Consider the following 23,150-nt stretch of genomic DNA (forward strand, 5'->3'; position numbering starts at 1 on the left):
CGGGCGAGGTGGCGGGCGCCTGTAGTCCCAGCTACTTGGGAGGCCGAGGCGAGAGAATGGCGTGAACCTGGAAAGCAGCAGAGCTTGCAGTGAGCTGAGATCCGGCCACTGCACTCCAGCCCAGGCAACACAGCGAGACTCCGTCTCAAAAAAAAAAAGAAAGAAAATCCAGACTGTATGAAATGCTGTACAAGTAAGAATTTGGTTTCTTCACATACACAAAAACTGCAAAAAGACATGAACTATCACACTGAGTGGTGACCACAGTTAATAATAATGCATTATATATTTCAAAAATGCTAATAATAGATTTTTAACAATCTTACCACAAAAAAAGATAAAGTAGTGAGGTGATGGATATGTTAATTAGCTTGATTGAATCCTTCAGTGTCTACAGAGATATATCACACTGCACCCCATAAATATACATCATTATTAGTATTAGTCCATTAAAAAAGAGAGATGGAAAGACTTTTGGTAAAACAAATTAATTAACTAGTTAATTAACTTGTTCAACCTTATTTGGATCCCAGTTCAAACTACTAAAAATATTTTTAGACGATAATGAAGAAAATGTGAACATGATTTGTATATCTGATATTAAGATATTTCTTTAAGATGTGAAATGGTATTACAGTTACTTTTTTAAAAATTTTTATTTATTTATTTTTTGAGACAGAATCTCACTCTATCACCCAGGCTGGAGTACAATGGTGCGACCTCAGCTCACTGTAACCTCCACCTCCTAGGTTCAAGTGATTCTCCTGCCCGAGCCTCCTGAGTAGCTGGGAATACTGACGTGTAGCTAATTTTTTGTGTGTTTTTAGCAGAGATGAGGTTTCACCACATTGGCCAGGCTGGTCTCAAACCCAACCTCAGGTAATCCACCTGCCTCGGCCTCCCAAAGTACTGGGATTATAGGCGTGAGCCACTGTGCCCAGCCTACTTTTTTTAAATAGAGTTTTAAGAAACAAAAACCAGAAATCCTGTCCTGGGTCATATAGATGGTGGGAGGGAAGTAAGGCTTAGCAAAGCCTGTGTGTCTGTATCATGCTTCCTCTGCAAACACTTACGGTCATCATCTGTGTGCAGCTTGGCCTTCAACTTCTCCATTTTCCTCTCATCTCGTAACAGTGTCCTGTCTTTTTTGAGTGTGCCCGTTCCTTCCTCTTTCTTTTCATCAATAGTTTCTTGGATTAAGGAGTATTCTTCATAATTTGTGATTCCTAAAAATTAGAAATTAGGTTACAATTATAAATAATTAAATTACTGTCAACCTCTTCCAGCCTAAGGCCTGTGATATTCCAAGGAGCTCCTGGTGGCAAAGAACCAGAAACAGCCTTACTAATGTGAGGGTCAGGGAGGTGGCCACGTCAAATTAAATGAGGGAGCTTCAGCTAGTTAAGTCATATTCACACTGTGGGGGAAAACAGGTAACAAACTTGAACACTTTTTTTTCAAAAACAAATTTTTAAAACTCAGACTCTGATTTTCTCTTTCTTCCAAAATGTCTTTGAAGACCTTCATACATTTTCACAGGGTTGTGGTCACTATGATAACACAGAATCTCCAGTGCTAAGTAATTGCTTTCATAAAGGTTTCCTAAAAATGTAGTAGTGAAATTATACCCAAAGAAGTCACACTTACAGTAAAACTTATGTCACATTCAATTCTCTCATCTGTAATAATTTTTGGGAAACACTGCCACAGAGGACGTCACGCAGAAGAAGGCAAGACAGTGTCAAACAAGAAGTGTCTGAAGGAACTAGGCTCCCTTTGCATGAAGAGAAAACTAAGATAGGCAAGTCTATTTTCTTCAAATATTTGAAGGGCTTCCTTAGAAAGAAGGCAGATTTGTTCTCTGGGGAGACTAATAGAAGCCACAAGAAGAAAAACTGTCTAATAATCAATCATATGGACTGTCATCATAAGTACTCAAGGAGATAGTGAACATCTACAGTGCTCATATAGAATAGAAGGCAGCAATGGGCAGAAGGCTGAATTACACATGACTTTCCATTGGAAAATCTCCTTGTTTTGGAGAGAGAAATGAAAGCCCTCCACTATGACTTAGTGAGAAGTCCAAATGTTTCATGTACTGGCAAGCTGGGAGAATGGACACAGCCTCTGGGGATTGGGCAGAACTCAGCATGTTAAGACATATTCAAAGTTGCCTAGAGATCAAATGCAGGTGGAAAAAAGAAGAGGCCTGTAATTAAAAACTAAACAAAAGATATAAGGAAGGTTTATGAATGCTCACCTATTCTGCTACAAATAGTGACCAGGAGCTCCCCCACAGTCTTGGAATCATCCACCATCACCGTCTTCACAGATCCATCCAGCATCCGGATTTTCTGAGGTCTCTGTTTCTTTTTATATTCCAAAATATCCTAGAGCACAAACCACACACAAATTTCACACTGTGTGGGAAAATAAATAACAAACTTGGGACACTTTTCTTTAAAAAATGAATTAAAAAAAATCAGAGTAGACTCTGATTTCCTCTTTCTTCTAAAACATCTTTGAAAACCTTTCAAAGTTTTCAGGTGATTGTTGCCACCATGATAATACAGATTCTCCAGTGCTAAATAACTGCTTTCATAAAGATTTCTTAAAAATCTGATTATCAAAATTGTGCCCAAAGAAGTCATACTTATGCCTCACAATTACTGAAAACTATCCTCAGTGAAAGGAAAGTAGAGTATGACCTCCTGAAAGGCTGGGAATGATCTGTTCTAAGGAGAACTAGCAGAGGGAGGTGACTACTTGCCTTTTCAAAAGACAGCAGTGTGTGTCTCCAATTATCTTTTAACACTGTCATAATCAACTTTTACTATCTCTACGTCTTTACTATCTGCATATAAATGTTTTTAATTTTTACTCTAAATACATTTTACCTTATATATTATAAACAATGAAAGACATAAATAGCATCCTCATCATTCTTCACAGTAGTGTCATATCACAGTAGTAGTGATGTTCAAAATAGTGTGTTGAAATACATTAATGACAAGACCAAACAGGGGTAACATATTCAGGAGATATTTTTAAGTAACTTGTTGACTACACTTCCTAAAACTAGAACTATGAACTTCCTAAAACTAAACTATTAATTTCTTACCCAAATTAATTGGCATCACCTATTTCACTCTGACTTTATGGATTACTCATCAGTCTGATGGGTCCAGTTCATCCTACATACCAAAACCTGGTATCTTGGAGGTTAAGCTGAACAAAACGTTTACCATGTTTTCACTTATGACTTCTCCCTACTTCCGTAACACAATCACTTTTGTTGCTGCTGTTACTACTACTGATCATTATTAAACTCACATCTCAAATTGAAGTTTCTTCTTCAAAAACAAAACACTAATATTCAGTCTCTAGCTACTGTTAGGGTTACATTTCATTTTCCCTCTCATCTGTTCTTACTTCCCATCCCAGGCACAGGAATATCTCTTCCATACTTATAGCAAGATGCTGTATCTTAACTCACAATGACCAAATCCAACAACGACAAGTAGAAACTACTTAAAGTACTAACCTCGAACTGCTTCAATCCTTCTATGGAATCTCAAGAATTTGGACATCTGATATTTTCTATCACCACCTGAACAGCCCTTAGAGAGTACAATGCATCAAACTATTAATAAGATGCCCTTGAATCAAAATAGCGCAACCATGTTGGCGTCTATGGAAGGCCCAGGGACAAAAGGATGAAGAAACAGCACTGGGATCGGCAGCATACCCCATTCCGCAACATGTAGTAATCCAGTGTTCTGCCCGCTTCCAGCCAGATCCCTTTCCTGGGGTCTTCATCCGAAAGAAACAGTCCATAGTCAGAAGCTGAAATATAAATGGGAAGAAAAACAGTAGGCAAAGTGGTGATGAAGCCATCGCTGACCTCCAGGCGCTGAGCCTGCTGACTCAGCAAGGATGTGGCTGTGCTCCTTCACCAGACAGAAATGTTTCGTTTTGACAACACAAGCAGCCGCCGGGACTGCAGCAGATCTGGAGGAGTAAGAGTTGAGTTGCAGAAGCAACGCCCACAACTAAGGTCTGTGTTTCCTAAAACCGGTGGGCTGTAGTTGTGTCTAAAATGTAGAAAAATGTAGAAGCAGTCCAAATTTCCTTCTAACTGAATTTGAGCTTGTTCTCTATCCCTTGCTATAAAAACCAGACCAACATCCCATGGAGAATGACAGGATAGCGGTGAAGAAACTAAGGAAGCGACTACCTATGCCCAACGCCACTCAGGCAAAGGGGGACAAATGAAGCCTTTATGTCTCCAGTGACCTCTCCATCACCCCAACTGAGCAGTCGAAAAGAGGCGTAGGAGTCCCTTGTGAGATAAGGCCTCTGGCCCCAAACATCAACAAATTATGCAAAAGGGGCAAAATTAAATTTGGTGTTCTCTGCAGAAACCCCTTAATCTGACATAGGAAGTACGAAGGGGGCGGGGTGGCAGGAGAGGAGCAGTACCATTTCCTACCCCCAAAATTTCTTTCTTTCTTCTGAGACCCAGCTGAGGGTAAGAGCACCTGCTGTTTTTTAGAAAAGCAACTTCAAAATCTTTAAAGGTTTATACCTTCACCAGCACTATATAGCAATCAAGCTCCCTATCCCCAACCAAAAAAAAAAATCTGACAGAAAAATAACAGAAAAAGGGAACAGAAAAGTAAAGGCACCAGAAATGACTAGACAACCAAACAGTAGAGGAAAGTGAGGGATGTAGCAAACTTTATTTGTAAGTAATCTAGAAACACTACTAATAACATAAATAATGTTTTAATAGCCAGGGGGCGCAGTTGCTCATGCCTATAATCCTAGCAATTTGAGAGGCCAAGGCAGGTGGATTAGTCGGGCACAGGAGTTTGAGACAAGGCTGAGCAACATAGCGAGACCTCATATCTACAAAAAATACAAAAATTAGCCGGGTGTGGTGGCGTGTGCATCTGCAGTCCCAGCTATTCAGGAGGCTGAGGCGAGAGGATCACCTGAGCCTGGAAGGTTGAGGCTGCAGTGAAGTGTGATGGGGCCACTGCACTCCAGCCTCAGTGACAGAGCGAGACCCTGTCTCAAAAAATAATAACCATCCAGGCGTGGTGGCTCACGTCTGTAATCTCAGCACTTTGGGAGGCCGAGGCAGGCGGATCACCAGAGATCAGGAGTTCAAGACCACCCTGGCTAACATGGTGAAACCCCGTCTCTACTAAAAATGCAAAAAATTAGCTGGGTGTGGTGGCGCGCACCTGTAATCCCAGCTACTTGGGAGGCTAAGGCAGGAGAACTGCTTGAACCCGGAAGGTGGAGGTTGCAGTGAGCCGAGATCACACCATTGTCAGCCTGGGCAACAAGAGTGAGATTCCATGTAAAAAATCATCATCATCATCATCATCATCATCATCATCATCATCATCACCATCATCATCATCGTCGTCATGTTTCAGACCAAAAAGAATTTTAGGAAAAGCAGATCTTTCAAGAAGAGATTTTTGTATTTATAATTACCCTTGTTGTGATGTTTGATTTTTATTCGTCCTTTTGTTTTGAGTCAGGGTCTTGCTCTGTCACCCAAGCTGGAGTGCAGTGGCTGGATCATGGTTTGCTGAAGCCATAAACTCCTGGGATGAAGCTACTTTCCTGCCTTGACTTCCCCAGTAGCTGAGACTACAGGCGCATACCGCAACACTCAGCTAATTGTTCAGACTTTAGTAGAGACAGGGTTTCACCCTGTTGCCTAGGCTGGTCTCTAACTCCTGGGCTCAAGCGATCTTCCCGCCTTGGCCTCCCAAAGTGCTTGGATTCCAGGTGTGAGCCACCATGCTTGGCCTATTCTTTCCATTTTTAAGATAAGTTTTATCCCACTTTCACACTAAAGACGTACTGATTTGGAAGGGATCCAATTTCTCAACTGCCTGTCAAATAAATACTAAATAAAGGAAAGACACAGAGAGAGAAGACAAAGGGAAGGGGAAAATAAAATGGTACAAGTGGCTTTTGTTTAAACTCAGATTAATGGGGATGAGTGATTTAGCCAAACTTCAAACAAAACATACATCACAAATGTCTTTTTTTAAAGGTTTGAGATAAAATTTATAAAGTCCCTGTAAAAAAAAAAAAAAAAACAAACTGGCAGTGGAAAGCGTTCAGGCATGGGAAATAGGGTTTAGGACACATATCGCCAATATTGTTAGGGCAGCTTCACTTGCACTTTCTTGGGACAAGATGATACACGAGAACGTGATCTGTAAACTGCAGAGCATAATTCTCATGTATGGGAGGGTCAAGTTGCTGGGCACAAAGACAGTGATGACTCAGCGGTGGGCATGGTCATCGTCATTACAAGTCTCACAGAGGAAGCAGGTAGTGTCTGATCTAAGAAGACATTTCATTTGAAGCATATGCACTAATAGTCTTGTGTACCACTTGGAGCCTCTGTCTCTTCAGCCAAAAAGTGAAAAACATGCAAATACACTTTAAGAAGCCAGTAAATAACCCATGACCTACCTTGCCCAGTTTGTGCCTCAGGTACCCGTTCCCGAATGACTCGACACGCATCATACACAGCTGTAGATGGTTCAAACTGCATGGTCTTCACCACATTGCAGTGGCGGACACAAATCTTTAAGGACAGGGCCACCATTTTCCTAGATGATGCGGACAGTCTCACTCAGAATGTCTGGAAAACACAAAGAGACAAACCCGGATGTTCACGTTAATAGTTTGTCTTGGGGAAAAAAACAAAAAAAGTGCTGGACTTTAAGATCAATTTTAAACAGGGAAAGAGAATAAAACAGCAAATACAGAGAACACTTCAGGTCGAAAACACATTTTAAAAATCAATTTTGAAAAATTTAAGGGAGGACAACTACAAAATATCAGCTAACAGTTATCACTACAGGGTGACAAGTAGAACCCCTGAGGAGGAGGGAGCTCGAGATGTTCACCACACCTCCCTCTGAGTAGTTCCCCTCCTTGGGGTTTCCGAGAGAAGGTCCTGGAAGTAGAATTTCTAGGGTTAATGTCCTCAAGGCAAGAGGCAGAGAGCCTTGGGCACCTATGACCGAGTCCTAAAGACAGCCTCAGTTCCCTGGGTCCTCTCAGCACCTGGGGACAGAGAAGAATCAGGGAAGTCCTCTCAGGTACTCCTCTTGGCACAAGAGCTCCACCACCCACCTACCAAAAGACTTGGCTTCTGGGTCCAGCTCCATCACTACGAGCCTGTGTCAATCTGAGAAAGTCACTTTGGCCACTCTGCCTCAATGTCTTCACAAATAAAGTGGCTCTAATATTGGCCCTGAACAGTGCATAAAATAGAATCCCAAGGAAAGATCAATGTGAGGCCAAAGAGGCCAATCTTAAACCCAAAGGGTACTAAGACGCTTCATGTGATTGGGGTCTCAAAGTGAATAAATGCAACTCAATTCTGATTTTGTTTAGACAAACTATGGAGATACTGTGTTTCTTGTCCAGCTCAATAGCTTTGGAAAATACACAGGGGGCTGGGTGCAGTGGCTCACGCCTGTAATCCCAGCACTTTGGGAGGCTGAGGGGGGCGGATCACTTGAACTCAGGAGTTCAAGACAGCCTGCCCAACATGGTGAAACCCTGTCTCTATTAAAAACATAAAAATTAGCCTGGCGTGGTGGCATACACCTGTAATCCCAGCTCCTCGGGAGGCTGAGACAGGAGAATTGCTTGAACCCGGGAGAGCTGAGATCATGCCACTGCACTCCAGTCTGGGCAACAGAGTGAGACTCTGTTTCAAAAAAAAAAAAGAAGGAAAGGAAAGGGAAAGGAAAAAGAAAGGGAAAGGAAAAAGAAAGGGAAAGGGAAAGGGAAGGGGAAGGGAAAGGGAAGGGGAAGGGGAAGGGGAAGGGGAAGGGGGAAGGGAAGGAAAGACACAGGTTTAGGCTAAGTTTGAATTCGTTCGTAAAAGCCTTCTTTTAAAAATGAAAGTTCAACGACTTAGTGCTTTTTCTTTGAGTTGGTGGCTCATGGTGTATTTCCAGTATCTGCTCTATTTCATGGCCAAAAACTGACCTGTCCCCTACTCACTTAACCCAAGCCGGTCTCTATCAAATATACTCCTTGGGCACAAGACAGACAGAAAGAAACCTGTATCGCAAATGCTTTTTCCTTTGTGCCTGAAGAACCAACTCAGACATAACCAGCTGAGTGTCATCCCAGCAAGCAAAACAAGGCCCTTTATAGTTAGTAGCTAATAGAATCTTAGAGCAGCTCGGATAACATCAATCCACAGGTATTTCAAGCTCACTCACTTTTTTGTGTTTCATTAGAGAACCTGCAGGTAGTAAACCTGGACTCCAGCTTCTTCCCACGGAAGAAGGGAGGTGCCAGGAGGCAATGAGATGGCCACAAGGCAGAGGGGACAGCAGGCTGCCCAGGCCCAGGCAGTGCTGCAGATGCCTCCAGAGTCTCAGCTTCTCAGCATGCTTGATTGCTGGCGTCCTAACAACAGGTGGCTGGGTCACTTGGATACAGGAGATGTTTCTCAACAGATGCTCTGGTGAACGCGGGCATGGTTTACACGGTCTCACAAAGCAACCTTTCAGGCCGTCCAACTGCAATGTCATTCTGACCCCTGCTTGCATTCTGAATGAATTTTGCCATGAAAATTGTAAAAATATTCCTTAGTTGAGAAATGTCAGGATATACTTCTCAATAAACAACAGCAGTAGTGTTCACTGGGAATCTGCCTAAAACTGAATTAATTAACTAAAGCCTAGGCAGTGGCTGGATTGCTGACACAGCAGAGGGGTTCAAAATATCTGGCAATTCCCACCTGCAATATTGAGGATTTTTAAAGCCATATGTAAAAGTTCCACGCCCCCCACCCTTTATAGGCCAAGTTAACCCAGCAACTCCCCGATTAGGGGAAATAAAATTTAAACTCTAGAGATAAATGGACTAATTTGCTGTGATGCAGATCATTCCATGGCTAGTCTGTCCCCTGGGGCTGGCGACAATTGCTAAAATCTGTGACTGGTGGTAAGAGTCAGTGAGGAAAGCCACAAAGCTCCACGCTGTCATGGATGCTGTTTATGGGATGCAACAGAGAGGATGGGATGGTTAATATCATCTGTTCCCTGGGAAAAGGAAATGTTTTAAGTGTTGCTGTGTGAAGTCTGCCCTCCCCAGGCTAAAAACTGAGCTTTCTGAAAGGCAAATGAATGGTCCCCCTAACCATGCAGAGAGAGATTCCATCGAAGCCAAGAGGGAGCCGTGACATGGACCCTAGAGCCAAATATAACAGCAGGACCTAATACTGGAGCTCAGAAGGAAGCAGGAGACACACAGAGGAGCAAGGCGAAAGCGGCAAAAGGGGCAGCAGAATCGAAAGAGGGAGCCCTGCAGGGCATGGCAAGGCACCTGGGGCTGCGGGGTCCACAAGGTGCACAAGAGAGAGGCTCAGAGAGCTGGGAAGCAGACAGGAAGGAGAGAAGCAGAAACAGGAGGACATGAAGGAAAACCTATGTCCAAAACAACTGGAAAAAGAAAGGCTGCTGGGGGCAAAGATTTGGAGGTGAGTTTCTTTGAGAGGTATTCAGTCGAGAGGTAGAGTTGAACGCAAAGATGGAGAGAGAACTGGGTGGGAGGGGCTAGAAAGACCACCTAGGGAGTGAGGGAGAGCAAGGCGAAACCTAATGACTCAGCCCTGGGAACAACATTCTGAATTGGCAGAGAAGACACTGGCAAAGGAGGCACAGGGGTAGGTGAGGGAAGAGAACAGACAGAGAACAGACAGAGAAAGCACATCAAACAGAAGGGAGAGGGCAGCTGTGCTCATTGCTGGTCACAGGTCAGGTAAGATGCAACTGAGACACTGCAATTGAATCTGGCAAATTGGAGGGCTTTAGGGGGATGGGGGTCGGGGGGTGGTGCGGGGGAGAGCCTGGAGTAGCAGGTTCAGGAAAGAGATGGAAGACAGGGGTGGCCCAGCAGGTATGGACTTGTCTCCTGAGCAGGTATGCTAGGAGGGGGCAGAGGAACAGGCAGTAGCTCAGATTTATGCTTTTAAGACTTTGTAATCCAAAAGTGCACATCACATGGTTGCTGTAAACTCCATAGGGAAATTATCTACATAGACATGGTTTCCACCTTATTATGGTCCTGCAGACAGTCCCAGGACAGCTAAGTGCCCTTCCTCACCATACATAATCTCTATTCTGCACCAGGTGCACATGGCTGCCCCGGGTCTATTGCGGAGAAGGTGAGTGGCTAAGTCTGGGTTCACAGAAAGGACCCTGGGTGCGGAGTCTGAGGTGCAGGCTCAATTCCAGGCCTCCTGATGCCTTTGACCTCAGGACCTGTCACTTCCCCTCTGCTGCCTTCAGAGAGCAGAAGGTAATCTGCTGCCACAGAAGGAGCTTCCTGATACTCAATGCTTGGCCAACTATTCCCGTTGGATCCTCAGTCTCCTCATCCTTACATCTCAAGAGGGGGCAGGGCATGGAATGGAGGGTAGTTCAGGGTAGGTGTTCAACAGACAAGAAATACTACATTCACTATAAGACTTGTGGCCTCAACTTTTTTATCACCCAAAAACAACTATTGCAAAAAAGCATCACAGGAACCCAATATACCAAAAAAAAAAAAAAAGAAAGAAAAGAAAAGAAAAAAAATCCTGGAAACCAAACTAGTCATTCTTACAGAACACCACACATGGGTGTAAGACTAAAAGCCCCCAGCGTTGCCTTCTCACTTCTCACTCCCTGTGTTTTTCGAAGCTCGAGATAAGGCCAAAACTGACTTCCCAGGAATGTCTCTAAAAGGCCAATATTTTGTAATCAACATTATATTTAAAGACAAGGTATTTTAATTATTCTCATGCAAGATGGTCACTGACATAGGGAAACCTAGATGAGCTCTGAAATCAAAGTATATGGGATTTATTCAGCATCCGACAAGAACCACAGCAATGAGCTGTTTCTAGCACCACTCACAACAAAATGAGACACTGGCAAAACGGACACTTGCTGGAATCATGTACCATGACTTATCCTATAGCAAAAAGAAAGTAGGATGAAGGCCGGGTGTGGAGGCTCACGCCTGTAATCCCAGCACTTTGGGAGGCCAAGTCGGGCAGATCACCTGAGGTCAGGAGTTCGAGACCAGCCTGGCCAACATCGAGAAACCCCATCTCTACAAAAAATACAAAAATTAGCTGGGCATGGTGGTGGGCACCTGTAATTCCAGCTACTCAGGAGGCTGAGGCAGGAGAATCACTTGAATCCAGGAGGAGAAGGTTGCAATGAGCAGAGATTACACCACTGCACCCCAGCCTGGGTGACAGAGCCAGGCTCTGTCTCAAAAAAACAGAAAACAAACAAAAACGACAACAAAAAGAAAGTAGGATTAGAACACATAGCAACCTAGAAATGTAGACTAAAGATGACTGTGTATTTTCCACACTTGTGAGAAATTTAACTGTACATCCACTAAAGCCCTGCGAAAATGAGGCAGCTCAGACCACACACCTCAATAAAGATTTACGCTCTTTGTCCACTGTGATGTTTTCAGGGCAGCACAGCCTGCAACTGGCCCCGGCCTCTACTTTTCTGTACCCGAACCCCTCTCCGGGCTTTTCATTGCGCAGACTCCGAGGCTAGGACAGCTGATCAGGTTTCCTTTTCTAGTTTGGCTGCATGAAAGTTCAGAGCCAAATCTGTACAATTTCTTGCAGAGTTGTTACAGTCTAATCCCTTTTTCTATTTTATCTTATTGTTTGTTTTTCCTTTCCCTCAATTTGAATGACTACTATCTTATTGGATCTTAAGTTTTGTTTTTGGGGTTTTTTGTTGTTGTTGTTGTTCAAAGACTGGGTATAAATTCATAAAACCTGCACTGTGTTTCTGTTCATAATCTTGTCTCACTCTGACCATTTCTGCCTTCATTGCATGTGTGAAGGTTGCATGACCCAACACAAAACCCTTCTGTGGTTTCCTCTGTGGAAATGGAGCTGATGAAACCAGTGGTGAAACCCAGACACCGTCCTTTTAAAATACACGTTTCAGTCCCAGGGAGCTGTAAACAGCCCAGGATGATGGCAGCAGCGCAGGCTGCTCAGGATCACCCTGGTTCACCCAGGGACAAAAAAGTTCAGCTCCAGCAGAGGCCTCCTTCTCTTCAAAATAAATGCCTGTCATTGGTCAAGATGAGCAGCCTCCCCTTGGATCTCTGCCTATAAGGGAGGACCACGAGGTGCCCCGACCCCACCTGCCTTAGCAGCTGCGTGACCTGAGCTGGACACTTAACTGCCATCTGCCTCAGTCTCCTACAAAATGGGAGATAGTAACAGATCTACCTATAAGACTGCTAGAGAATTAAATGAGTCAAAGGCACAGAGAAAAGGCTAGGTAAGGGCTTACTGTTACTATTGTTATTATTATTATTTTGAGATGGAGTTTCGCTCATTGCCCAGGCTAGAACGCAGTGGCGCAGTCTCGGGTCACTGCAACCTCTGCCTCCTGAGTTCAAGCGATTCTCCTGCCTCAGTCTCCCAAGTAGCTGGGACTACAGGCGGGTGCCACCATGCCCCAGTTAATTTTGTATTTTTAGTAGAGTCAGAGTTTCTCCACCTTGGCCAGGCTGGTCTCAAACTCCCAACTTCAGGTGATCCATCTGCCTTGGCCTCCCAAAGTGCTGGGATTACAGGTGTGAGCCACCGCACCTGACCTGGGCTTGTTATTATTAATAACATTAGTCATGGGAGCTGCGGAAACAATGGAAGCAGCATACTTGAGTCAGCCACTATCTGAACTACAAACATCATTTTATTGTTTATTTGTATCTGTTATGTACTAGATAACCTAACAGGCATTAGGAGGCAAAGACAGGTACAATTCCTGTCTACATGGAGCTCACCTTCTAGTTAGCCCTTTATTCACTTAAATAAATAGAGTTCCTGTGGGCCAGGCGCAGTGGCTCAGGCCTGTAATCCAAGTACTTTGGGAGGCCGAGGTGGGCAGATTATCTGAGGTCAGGAGTTTAAGACCAGCCTGGCCAACATGGTGAAATCCCATCTCTACTAAAAATATAAAAATTAGCCGAGCTAGTTGACATGTGCTTGTAGTTCCAGCTACCCAGGAGGCTGAGGCAGGAGAACCACTGGAACTCGAGAGGCGGAGGCTGCAGTGAGCCAAGATTGCACCACTGCACACCAGCTTGGGTGACAGAACGAGATTCCGACTCAAAAAAAAAAAAAAATTAAATAAATATAGCTCCTGTGTTTATTTTTAGGGCAGTCATACAATGGCTTTTCCTAGACACAGAACTTTCTGAGGATGAGCTGTGAGGCTGAGTGTGTGTGACAAGCAGCTAACTCCTATAGCCCCTGGGCTGTTTCTCTTGGAGGTCACTTAGGTTCCCCCAACCCAAGAGTTCAAGAGGGAAAAAGTCTTCGCCCTGTGGGGCAAGGCTGGCATTACTATCAGCTTCCACCCTGGGGCTTGTTCATGAGCTCTGCCTAGGGGCAACTTAGGGGAGACACAATGGGGGCTCTGCACACTCCTGTGTAAAGCAGGGGTTTGTGCCCACCTGGCAAGACCAGAGGGCCAGGCCACCATACCTCAATGGGGCCTTGGAGGTCTGTAAGAGTAAGAGCTGGCCGGGCGCGGTGGCTCAAGCCTGTGATCCCAGCACTTTGGGAGGCCGAGATGGGCGGATCACCAGGTCAGGAGATCGAGACCATCCTGGCTAACACGGTGAAACCCCGTCTCTACTAAAAAAACACACACAAAAATCTAGCCGGGCGAGGTGGTGGGCGCCTGTAGTCCCAGCTACTCGGGAGGCTGAGGCAGGAGAATGGTGTAAACCCGGGAGGCGGAGCTTGTAGTGAGCCGAGATCCGGTCACTGCACTCCAGCCCGGGCGACAGAGCAAGACTCCACCTCAAAAAAAATAAATAAATAAAAGAGTAAGAGCTGGCCACCATCCCCCTCTTCTACCTCCAGCCACTGCCTCTCCACCGTGACCTCCTGGGCAGGCCTCTGTGCCCAATTTTGGATGGCTGTACTTGCTTCAATTCATCTGCGGCTACACCTCAATCTCCTGGGAATGATTCAGCTCTCTCAAAGAAACGCCAAGGAAAGAGCTTCCCCTTCTCCACTCCCTACCTCTCTTCTACAAGGGAGGAAGAGAAGTAGCTTCTCTGCAGGTAAGAACCCCCCGTGGACTGGGTCACAGCCACCCAGAAGTGCTGCAAATGCCAAAGCCAGGGTCTTGCCCTCCATCTCACTCTGCAGGACAGTCTGGGCTCAGGCACCCTGGGGCTTGCCTTGAACATTGGGACTCCAGGCACTGAGCAGGTCAGGCATAGACAGGTGCCTATCTGTCCCCATCTGGGAAGGTAAGTCAAGTCATGCCTTCACTGGAAGCCAGCTATCTTTAATTTAAGGAGGGACCAGGAGGCAAGGAAGCAGGGCAACCCATTTGATCTCATCGTCAGTCCAGCTTTACCAAGAAGCCACATCTTTTGAAAGTTACTAAGGCCCTCCCTATTAATTTTGTCAACCCACTGGGCCCTGGATATCTCTTCCCAGCTGGTAGGAACCCAGAGGGCAGGGCCTGAGTGGAAAGGCTCCCCTAGCCTCAGTATCTACATTTGAGAGAGCTCCATGCTATAGTAAGCTCAGGGAAAGCAGCAATGAACACAGCTCATGTGAGTTTTCCATGTGGCTAACAGCCACTTAGAATAGGACCAGGACAACTAAGCTCCTGTCTGTAGCCAGAGTGGGGAGACCAGAAAACTAGAGAGAACATTTATGTAAGAATCCCTGAGTTCTCCCAGAGGCCAGGACTACTGTTTGAACACTTCAACTAGAAATAACCATTGTTAAAAGGTCAAGCAGTAAATGAACAAAGGAGAAATCATTAACCACCCACACAACTGTGAACTTAGCAGCAGTCCATGCAGGTCAATAAAAATTCCAGCCAAGTTGTCGGCTCCCAGGGCTGCTTTGCAAACCCCATGTATCCCTAAGTAAACTGCAGGGCCACCACAGTTCCCAATATAGCAGCAATAAGAAATAGATAGATATAGATCTAGATCTATAACCTAGTGTCAGGAATACATTTGCCATTAGAAGTCCATCTCCCCTGCTGGCCTCAGAGGGCAGTAACTGCATCAATGGAGTCATCTTTATATTTCAAGGCCTAGCACAGTGTCCACCATACAGTAGGTGCTCAATAAATATCTGTGGACTTAATACATACTCCATGGAAAGATTTAACCCTATTTTCCCCTAAATTAGTCATTAGGAATTACCCACAGTAATACCACAACTAAAGGATGAACAGAGGGCCAATATCCAGCAGACCAAGCTATGTCTCAATAACATCCCGCCCTAGGAAGCACAGATGCTGAACTTCAAGGCTGACAAGATGAAGCTCTCCATCTGGGCAAATGAACAACTCAAAAAAAGAACCAATGTCACATCAGTCAGAAATAACTGGAAGCTCCATGAGGGCAAGGACCATGTGTACTGCTCACAATGAAGTGCCTGACACAGAGAAGGGTTCAATACATATTTCTTTAATGCATGAATGGGGTGGGGAGAAGTCAGCATTTCTACCCTCCACTAAGAACCAAAGAGAGTGCCCACAATATGGAATACAAGAATAATGAGAAAACACCTTTGATACTGTTTCCCATTTTCAGGTGAAGAAACTAAAACCTTGAAGTCAAGAGACCTTCCCAAAGTTCACACTGCCAGAAAGCACAACCAGACCTTCTCACACTGCCACAATGAACAAAGAGGGTATGCACACGGCTGATTAGAGCCCTCCCAGGATCCCTCCAACTTACCCTCCACTGCCAGGCAGTTCTTGGCACTGGCACCTGGAATTCCATCATTAAGTATACTGTTGGTCATAAAGATTTGTCCCCAGTTAAACTTCGCAATAAAAATGGATATGTGCATTTGCTGCCTATCACTGCCATAGAAATGGTAAGTTTCAGAACCCTCCAGGCAACTAAGCTGAGCTCTGCCCTTTATTAAAGATGATGCCTAATTAAGAGGAAATTCTGCTGAGGAAGGGGTAGTGTGCTACAGAACACACTAGAACTCTGGCACAGTGGAGAAAGGGCAGTGAGCAGGGGAGTACGAAAAAGGGACAGGCTGAAAGACAGGGGAGCTGACGCCTATGTTCTCACAGCTTTATGATTTTGCCTAAAGCCGATCTTTAATGCCCACATAGCATTTTGAAATGTATGGAAAATCAGGTTCAAGCTGCTTAGCCCAAATATTAAGGCCCCTACCCACCACCCAGCCTCATCTAACCCGCTTCCTATCTCCTATGCACATTATAAGAATCCTCCATACTAATGAAATAGATGATTTTTCAATCTCTGCAAAATTGCTTCAATTATTTCAGCCTGTGTGTCTGAAATGTTACCACCCTCCACTGCAGGTCCTCGGTTACCCCTCAACCCAGCATCCAGTTTTGTTTCTATAAACTAGTCTTTAAACCCTGCCCCAACAAGCAAGGATCTGTCTGCTCCCCTCAACTCTCGGAGCACTGCTCCAACACCAGCCCTCCTGGCCTGAGTCACCAGTGGAACAAACAGGAAATGCTATCACCTGATGACCACTCAGCACTGAAGTGCTCCATGGTACATCCATGTATGTCTTGTCCCTGGATATGATCAATAGGCTAGAAAGTTAAAAAGATTTTGATTTTTTTTTTTTGCAAACCCCCTTTCATAGATAAAAATAGAGGTTCTGGGAAGATACGTGAATTCCTGGCCTGTGTGTGGAAGATACTGTCGTTTTTTGTCGAACCGTGAGAAGGCTGTGTCAGCCCTCCAGCAATCTCACTATTCCCTTGTGGTCACAAAGACAGCTGAATACATCATTCATACATTTCAGTCCTCTTGGAGTCTACCTTTCAGTCCTGCTATTTTCCTCCTCTTGTTACAAGCTTCAGAAAGAAGGTGGCTCTAAACTGAACTCTGACTTCGAATTCTTTTATACATTAACTTATTCAAATGATTGAAAGTAGATTGTTTACAAAAATGGATACAATAGAAATGTAAACGGTCAAGTCCAAGAAAAAAATAGAAGAAAAATAAAAGTGAAGGTCAAGACCAGGTGAACTATGAATTATTTACCATTTTTCTAGATAACAGGGAATAACTCATCCCATTACTTGTTTTTGTTGACCCTTGGTGGCGAGCCTATACAATCTCAGGAAGGCATATTCTGTAGGCTCCTGCTGAGGCTGAGCAACACGGGCTTTGTCATTAAGGCACACACCACTGTGATAGATACAGATATACTTGACTTTTACTGGGGGTCAGGGGGAAAGCTTGGTTCTACAGTGATCGGGGAGGGCATTCAGGGTTTTCTTCCAGACTGACCCTGGAAGAATGAGTGACAAGAACTATATGCAAGTTCCTTCTCAACTGACTCTCTTCATGCTGGGCTTAATTTGATGTGAGAAAGTGTGGCCCCCACTGAGGAACATCTGCTAAAAGCGGCATGGATCTGGGTTGCCGAGTGACCGTGCAAACCTACATTATCATGCTTGCTTTCACCCTAAAAATGGAAGAATCTTGCACTTCCTCCATTTCCTTCCCCTGCAAGGACCAGTGAGGAAAAGGCTGAAACCCCACACCACACATTACTCAAAAAGGCAACAGCACATCTTTGGACTTGGGTGAAATTTTCTTCAATTTTGAAGAAAAAAGGAAAGAAATTAAAAACTTATTCTTGCCACTTATCTATGTTAACCTATTAACCATAAATCAGAAGGACCTAAAAATCTGGCATATATTTGGAGAACTGAAACAAACCAAGAAACCTGACTAAACTTTCCATTTGTATAGACTCAAAGTCCATCCGCATATCACCGCATTACCAATCCAGGAGTCACAGAACGAACTGGATTCTCCAAAGGCTCCTCATTTTCTACCACCACTCATTCCAAGGTCACTCACATCTTATACCTAAAACTTGCAATGTTTCAGTTAAACTATATATACATACATATATCTATCTATCTATCTATCTTACAGTATCCGTGATCTTAGACTTAGAAGTCATTAAGTCTAGTTCTCTACAGGTTATGTAAATCCTTGCTGTAATTTTCCCATCCTTCTGCATGTAAGGATTAAAACAAATAAATACATATATTTAAAAAAATTTTTTGGCCGGGCGCGGTGGCTCAAGCCTGTAATCCCAGCACTTTGGGAGGCCGAGACGGGCGGATCACGAGGTCAGGAGATCGAGACCATCCTGGCTAACATGGTGAAACCCCGTCTCTACTAAAAAATACAAAAAACTAGCCGGGCGAGGTGGCGGGCGCCTGTAGTCTCAGCTACTCGGGAGGCTGAGGCCGGAGAATGGCGTAAACCCGAGAGGCAGAGCTTGTAGTGAGCTGAGATCCGGCCACTGCACTCCAGCCCGGGCGATAGAGCTAGACTCCATCTCAAAAAAAAAAAAAAAAAAATTTTAAGTACATAATAGCAGCTAACATATGTAAGTGATTACGTGCCAGGCACTGATGCTAAGCCCTTTTTATGTTAAGGCACTGAATCCTCAACATAACCCCATGCTAAGCAGTTTAGACTTCATCCGAGCAGGACAACTAAAACAGAGCAGTTATGTGAACTTGACCAAGGCAATGGATCTGGGGGTTCTGCCTCCTAATGTGTGCTGTTTAAAACAGAAGGGAACATGGAGAAATCGATACAGTGCTTATGCCAGGAATGCAGTAAAATGGGAAAAAAAAATTTTTATTGATAATGTTTTTATTAATAATTGAACTTTCACTTGTTGCATTATTATATGTCACACACTGAACTAAGCACTTTACCTAATTATTCTGGAAAATCATTAGGTGAGGGAGATCCTATTTACCCTAAATTAGGCTTAATAGAGATTATGTCTTGTAAGTAACAGGCAAACACAAGAGGAAAGGTAACCCAGGTCTGTCTGAATCTAGACTTCCATGTCTGGCCCCACCCCACTCAAAGATAAATACCACTAACATTTGGACACATTTCCTTCCAATGAATATGCATACTTTATGTGGTTGAGATGATATGCTCTATATAATTCTATATCCTAAGTTTTCCGCATTCTAATTACATAATATTCTCTCACAGTATCGCAAACTCTTTACAAACACTGTTTTTAATAAATACATAATATTGTAGCCGGGCGCGGTGGCTCAAGCCTGTAATCCCAGCACTTTGGGAGGTCAAGACGGGCAGATCACCAGGTCAGGAGATCGAGACCATCCTGGCTAACACGGTGAAACCCCGTCTCTACTAAAAAATACAAAAAACTAGCCGGGCGAGGTGGTGGGCGCCTGTAGTCCCAGCTACTCCAGAGGCTGAGGCAGGAGAATGGCGTAAACCCGGGAGGAAGAGCTTGCAGTGAGCTGAGATCCGGCCACTGCACTCCAGCCTGGGCGACAGAGCGAGACTCCGTCTCAAATAAATAAATAAATAAATAAATAAATAAATAAAATTGTAAATAAGGCCCTATGATTTAATAGCTGTATCTTTTTGTGTATATCAGCTATTTGCAAGTTTTCACTATTACAAATAAGGATGCAATAAGGATTTTTTTGTTTGAAACCTCTTCTGTTTTTTACTTCAGATTATTTTCTTAAGCTAAATTTCTTCTTTTTGTTAAAGGAATCATCAGTATTTTTACAAAGCAACCCAGAAGATAACAAAACAACAAGAAATAATGAAATCTGAATGTACAGGTGTCAGTTGTTTGATTTATGGGTTAGCTAAATGAATATGCATTAACAACTGGGAAGGCCAATAATCAATCCAGGTTTTATGGTTCAATCTACCCCACAGAACCATCCTGCCATCCAGGGCTCAAGCTGTAAGGGCCCACACCAACAGACAGAATTGACAGAGGAATGAATGGGAGAAAAAGCATCTGGCATAGGCAATAAACCAGATTTACAGAAAAGAGGCAGAGAAAAGATAAATGTTTAACATAAATTTTAAAATATACTGCAAACAGTGGAAATGACAGAGAGAAGGAGGAGGATTGGACTAGACTTTACTACAAAAAGCCATGTGGATGTGCATGGTGAGCAGCCACGTGCTGCTGTCTGTAAGCCCAAGTTTTTAGAACTGCCTACCAGACGGAACCCCAATTACAAAAAGGATATTAACTAAATTGAAGTATGCTGATGAAGTATCATTTTCCTATAGTTAATAAAATAAAGACAGATCAAAAGTCTTACCAATTTCATCGGTGAGTTATGAATAAGATTTGTATTTTCAAATAGCAAAAAACCAAATCAAACTGCAGCCTGGACACATACATATTACTTCATCAAAAGCACAAGGAAGAAACAAACACGTACGCATGGGAGTCGACATGAAACGATGAATTCTCAAAAGCACAGTTGAGGACAGTGTTTTAAAGGATTGTTTTAAGATACTGTCACATTTGCTGTATCTCCACAACCTGGACTTATTCTTGAAAAACAATTCCAAAAATAAATATAAAACTTAAGATAAAGCTGGAAAAATAACAGAAGAAATGCACAAACCAATCAAAGAGAAACAGGGATAAACGATAAGAATCCCTAAAGAAACGGCAGGACTAAGGAACCCCCTGAATTGGAAAGGGGCCTCATCCATGGGAATTTGTGCTACAATCTTGTGTCACCTGTCAGCACCAGTCTATAAAACTGATATTCATCTTGTCCTCCAACAGTGCACCTAGCTTAATGCTATAGGCTGAACTGTGTTTCTTCCAAAATTCGTATGTTAAGGTCCTAACCCCCAGGACTTCAGACTGCGACGTTATTTGAAGATAGCACCTTTACAGAGGCAATCAGGTTAAAATGAGGTCATTAGAGCAGGTCATAATCCAAATTGACCGTTGTCCTTATAAGAAGGAGAAATTTGGACACAAACACACAGGAAGGATGATGTAAAGAGGACAGGAAAAGATGGCAATCTACAAGCCACAAGAGAGGCCTGGAACAGATCCCTCCCTCACAGCCTTCCAGATGGAACACCATGACCTTCAACTTCTAGCCTCCAGAACTGTGAGACTATCAGTTTCTGTTATTTAAGCCATCCAGTTAATGGTATTTTGTTAGGGGACAGCCCTGGCAAACTAATCTATTTAGCCAGGCTAAATATGGCCCAATTAGGATATTAATAAGTACAATAACCCTAAATGTAGCTCTTTTAACACAAAATGGCAAGTAGTACAGTTAAATGTAAGTGGTAATCAGTAAACTAATTATAAACGTGTGTGAATATGTAAATATAAGCATAGCTGGGCCTCACACCTATAATCACATTGACTCAAAGGCTTAGGTGGGAGGACTGCTTGAGTCCAGGAGTTCAACAGCAGCCTGGGCAACATAGCAAGACTCTGTCTCTACACAAACTTTCTAAATATAAAAACTAGCTAGGCATGGTGGTATGCACCTGTAGTCCTAGCTACCTAGGGGCTAAGGCAGGAGGATGGTTTGAGCTCAGGAGTTCAAGGCTGCAGTGAGCTATGATCGTATCACTGCACTGCAGCCTGAGTAACAGAGCAAGACAGCATCTCTAAAACAAACAAATATAAGCAAAGATGCAGGTGCTGGTGTAGCAATGACATATGTACATGCACACGTATATATTGTGCCCAAGGTCACAAAGCTAGCAAATGACAGGAACAGGACTCTAACCTGGGTATATCTGCCTCCAGGGCCCATGTCTTGTTATAATACCGCCATGCTGCACCACCTAACAAAACTACATGGTAATTTGAAAATTATCTGTAAGAACAGGATATGAATGATGCTACATAGAATTTAGGGTGCTTCCAGCCAAGTAGGAAAGAGACTATGTTAGCATTTTGTTGGAGTGGCAGAATTATACTTTGTTTCCTGTTTGTTTTATTTTGGCTTTTGTTATACTGGAATTAAAATAAATAAATTCAACTGCAACACAAGCCCACTTTCAGTTACTCTAATACAGATGAAACCAAATAGTGTTTTTCCTTGTCAGATCACTCCTCCATCATATAAAAAGGGATGGGAAGCACCTCTGTGGAGTCTCCCTCCACATTCAGCACAACCACCTCAAATTGCAGACATAAATATCTAGGGCACAGTATTTTGTGGATATAGAGGGTAAGGTTCAGATTCTGGGCCTAGGGGAAGGATACAGGTCAATCTACATCCATTTATCAATAACTTAAAATGCACAGGACACTGTGCTGATTACTTCAGGAGAATAAACAAGATGGAATAAGGCTGGTCCTGCATTCACGTGACTTAAACTCTCACAGCAACTCTCAGAGAGTTGGCAGGTGCCATGTAGTAGACCAGCTGCTGCCTGTAGAGAGGGGAGCCCTGCCTTGCCCTCCAAGAGCTTCCACAGGGCTTGGGGCGGAAAGCAGCAAGCAGTACAGGGTGACAAGTCTGGAATAAGAGCAAGGTCACGCTGATCACTAAAATCCTTCCAACATGTAGTGAATCTAGGATGAAGTCACACCTCTAGGGGTTCAGGTCATTAGGAGTCCTTGAGATTCCTGAAGGACTCCAAGATTATTCTAGGACCTTCTCGACCTTCCCAGGCAAGACCTAAGCAGATGAGATTTAGTCAGAACAGAAATGGCCTCCAGCACAAGCAAGAGCTGCTCAACCTTAATGCCACCCCTCACAGGGGCACTAGCCCCCAGAACGAGACTATGTCCTCCGTTAACTACTTGTTTATTATCATTGACTGCCTAAAAGCAGTGGCAGGGGCTGTCCAGAAAGCTGCGACAGTAAGTTTGTATGTAAGATCAGGGGAGAGTACACATAACTTCTAACCAGTGCCCACAGAGACTTCGGAGCCACTCTCTTACTGGTGGCCCAACGGCTGCACCTACTGTGATCCTTGTGGGCTCTCACGTCACCACAGCTACCGATGAAACTGAGGTTGACAGATTTCATCATCATCTATAGAGAGGAGACTATTAAAAAATACCTCACTATGAAACTATCAAGGTTGGGCATGGTGGCTCACGCCCATAATCCCAGCACTTTTGGAGGCTGAGGCAGTAGGATGGCTTGAGCCCAGGAGTTCAATAGCCTGGGAAACATAGGGAGACCCCGTCTATACCAAAAAACAAAAGAAAAAGAGAGAAAGAAGAG

General features: G+C 43.8%; 2 protein-coding genes across 2 annotated transcripts in view; one reads left to right on the forward strand and one right to left on the reverse strand.

Annotated features, from left to right (window-relative positions):
* Positions 1-23,150, reverse strand: part of TLN2 (talin 2) — a 284,115-nt gene that overhangs the window by 189,568 nt on the left and 71,397 nt on the right. Inside the window, exons 3-6 of the mRNA XM_011940468.1 lie at positions 6,511-6,682; positions 3,749-3,846; positions 2,261-2,390; positions 1,074-1,226 (exon numbers count right to left, since the gene is read on the reverse strand). Coding sequence (XP_011795858.1) covers positions 1,074-1,226; positions 2,261-2,390; positions 3,749-3,846; positions 6,511-6,646 — 517 coding nt within the window. The 5' untranslated portion in view covers positions 6,647-6,682. The remainder of the gene's footprint in view (positions 1-1,073; positions 1,227-2,260; positions 2,391-3,748; positions 3,847-6,510; positions 6,683-23,150) is intronic.
* Positions 8,498-17,121, forward strand: LOC105510582. Its single transcript, XM_011940467.1, has 3 exons — positions 8,498-9,550; positions 13,979-14,181; positions 15,685-17,121. Exons 1-3 carry the CDS (start codon positions 9,486-9,488, stop codon positions 15,798-15,800), a joined length of 384 nt encoding a protein of 127 aa, XP_011795857.1. The 5' UTR covers positions 8,498-9,485; the 3' UTR covers positions 15,801-17,121.

The sequence above is a fragment of the Colobus angolensis genome, unplaced genomic scaffold (assembly GCF_000951035.1).
Source record: "Colobus angolensis palliatus isolate OR3802 unplaced genomic scaffold, Cang.pa_1.0 Scaffold19, whole genome shotgun sequence".
NCBI classification, from domain to species: domain Eukaryota; kingdom Metazoa; phylum Chordata; class Mammalia; order Primates; family Cercopithecidae; genus Colobus; species Colobus angolensis.

Excerpts from the sequence above, each read along its gene's own strand:
- LOC105510582 (XM_011940467.1), top strand. The coding sequence starts at position 9,486 with ATGAAGGAAAACCTATGTCCAAAACAACTGGAAAAAGAAAGGCTGCTG. Across the intron at positions 9,551-13,978 it reads CTGGGGGCAAAGATTTGGAG|CCACTGCCTCTCCACCGTGA; the intron begins GTGAGTTTCTTT and ends TTCTACCTCCAG. Across the intron at positions 14,182-15,684 it reads GAGAAGTAGCTTCTCTGCAG|GTGAAGAAACTAAAACCTTG; the intron begins GTAAGAACCCCC and ends TCCCATTTTCAG.